The sequence below is a fragment of the Pterocles gutturalis genome, unplaced genomic scaffold (assembly GCF_000699245.1).
Source record: "Pterocles gutturalis isolate BGI_N339 unplaced genomic scaffold, ASM69924v1 scaffold20729, whole genome shotgun sequence".
Taxonomy (NCBI): Eukaryota; Metazoa; Chordata; class Aves; order Pterocliformes; family Pteroclidae; genus Pterocles; species Pterocles gutturalis.
The window spans coordinates 1,274-3,457 of NW_010136231.1; the positions used below are offsets into that span (position 1 = coordinate 1,274).

At 60.5% G+C, this 2,184-nt stretch overlaps 1 protein-coding gene across 1 annotated transcript in view; it reads right to left on the bottom strand.

The window, feature by feature from the left end:
- Positions 1-1,536: 1,536 nt before the first annotated feature.
- Positions 1,537-2,184, bottom strand: part of TMEM115 (transmembrane protein 115) — a gene marked incomplete at its 5' end in the record, with an annotated part of 1,254 nt that continues 606 nt past the window's right edge. The window contains one exon of the mRNA XM_010082242.1: positions 1,537-1,789. Coding sequence (XP_010080544.1) covers positions 1,537-1,789 — 253 coding nt within the window. The remainder of the gene's footprint in view (positions 1,790-2,184) is intronic.

A 2,184-nucleotide genomic window follows, 5' to 3' on the forward strand; every position in this document is an offset into this window, starting at 1 on the left:
AATTACCAAGCCGGGCTGCAAACTGGCAGCCTGTGAAGGTGTTTTGTCCCTCTGAGGGGCACAGGGAACAGCAGGAGCACAGGGGGAACAGGGCTTGGGACAAGCCCTTGAGCCACCCCACGAAAACAGCCCTCAGGAAGGCAGCAAGAAGCCTCCTCGCCAGCACAGCAGCCTTCCAGCCTGCCCACCATCGGGGCAGCGAGTGCTGCGAGGCTCTGTCTGCCGCAGCAGCCTCGCGGTTCCTCCTCAGCATGTAGCCTGCTCTCAGGAGGGCCGGAGAGCTGGAAGTGGCTCCCAGGCTGGGAAATTCCTCTGTATCCAGAGCTTTTATTCAATAAATATTTCAGGCAGCTACAGCGTGACAAGCCTTGTTTACTGCCTGGAGAGGGGGGCTTTTGGGGTGCAGGAAGATATCCCCCCTGCAGATTTCCCACCTCCTCCTGCCTGCAAAGGGTCCTCCCAGCCTCCTCCCCAGGCTCCTGCACACAAGCCCTCGGGGGCTGCTCTGTACCTGCCCCCTGCCCTGCCTGTGCTCTGCTGCAGGAACCCACTCTTTCAAAGAATTCTTTATTGATACCGAAACGTCTGTGTTTTTCCCAGTTGACAAAACCTTCTCATGTGGTCCTTTAAAAAAATAATCATGACACCATCGACCCACGTCCTGGGCTGGGGACTGCCCGGGGATTAGGAGCTGTGAGGAGGCTGTCGCAGGGAACATCCTCTCCATCCAAAAAAACCCCAAAAGCCCACCAACACAGAGGGGGGAAAGAGAAGGGGGAGACTGTACTCTACTTGCAGGAAAGAAAACCTGCTGCTGGAGGAAGCAGCGAGAGCCCCACCGTAAAAATTAATTCCAGTTTCTAGTGTAATCTGACAAACGGATTAGCGGCTGAGGGCACCGGCTCCTTGCAGGGCTGGCTTCGGGGGCGGGAGAGGGAGGAGGAGAGAACCCCCCCATGCACAAAGCCCAGAACTGGCGGTGCCAGCCCACCATTGAGAGGGCGTGGCCCCCCCCTCGGTCCCCAGCAGCCTGTCCTCCCGCCTGGCAAACCTCTCACTGGTCACAGCAAGCTTCTGCTGCAGTAGGGGGGAAGGCTCCCCATGGGAAAGGGATTCAGAAAAGAAACCTGCCAGCCTTCCCACTCCCTCAGTTAGGGATAAAACTACCTTCAGAAAGGAGGAAATAAGTGTTGAGTGCTCTGGACAACCCCTGTCGGAGAGGAGAAGCGAAGTGCTGCTGACTTTACTCCTGTGTGGGCAAGCACAGCGGCCTCGGGGCTGGGATCAGCCCCACGTCTGCCTCCCGGAACAGTCCCCACTGCCAGTGTCCACATCCATGGCCTGCCCTGGGCCAAGTGGAGCAGCTCGAGGAGTCCCCGTCCTTGCGGTGGTGGCAGCAGTGGCATCCTGGGTGCCTGGTGCTGGCCGGGAGCAGCAACTAAGCGTTGGAATGAGGTAGCCCCCTTGCCTCTGCTGTGGGAGGAGTCCCCGCTCCCTGCTGAGCATCCCAGCTGTGTGGGGGGTACACGAGGAGGGTTAGCAGCTCTCCGATGGAGACGGGGTGGGGAAGGGGGGCGGCGTGTCGGCCGGGCACAGCTGGGATGGGGCATCCTGGAAGGTGATGAGGCTGGACTCCTGGCTGGCACCCTTCCCGACTGTGCTGGGCTCAGGCAGCAGCGGGCTGTCGGCCTTCGCCCCTGCCTCCTCCTCGTCATCCTCCATGCTAGGCCAGGCTGACTGGTCCTCCACGCGCTTCAGCCGCTCGTTCAGGGCCTTCAGGGCCAGCTGCCTGCAGGGCAAAGACAGACAGATGGGTTAACCCTGGGACTGACGGGCAGGGCAGGGGTTAACGGCTCTGCCCCACAGGCCACTGTGCAAGGCCATCCCTGGCTTCTTCCGTGAGAGGGGGGATTCAGCAGCACTAGAGATGACCCAGAGCCCCTGGGACTGCCCCACAGAAACCCGTTCATGCTCCCAGACTACACACGCAGAGTTCTGGTGCCACGTGGTGCGCTCAGAGGCTGTCAGATGGCACACAGGCTGCTCCGGGAATAGGGGAAGAGAGACGTAAAGCAGTGCAGGGGAAAGCAGAGCACCAACGCCTTGTCCAAATCTTCCTGCCGGGTCTTGGGAAGGCCAATGTCAGGCATGCAGGAGGGCCGGGGTGTGGGGCTGACTCAGCAC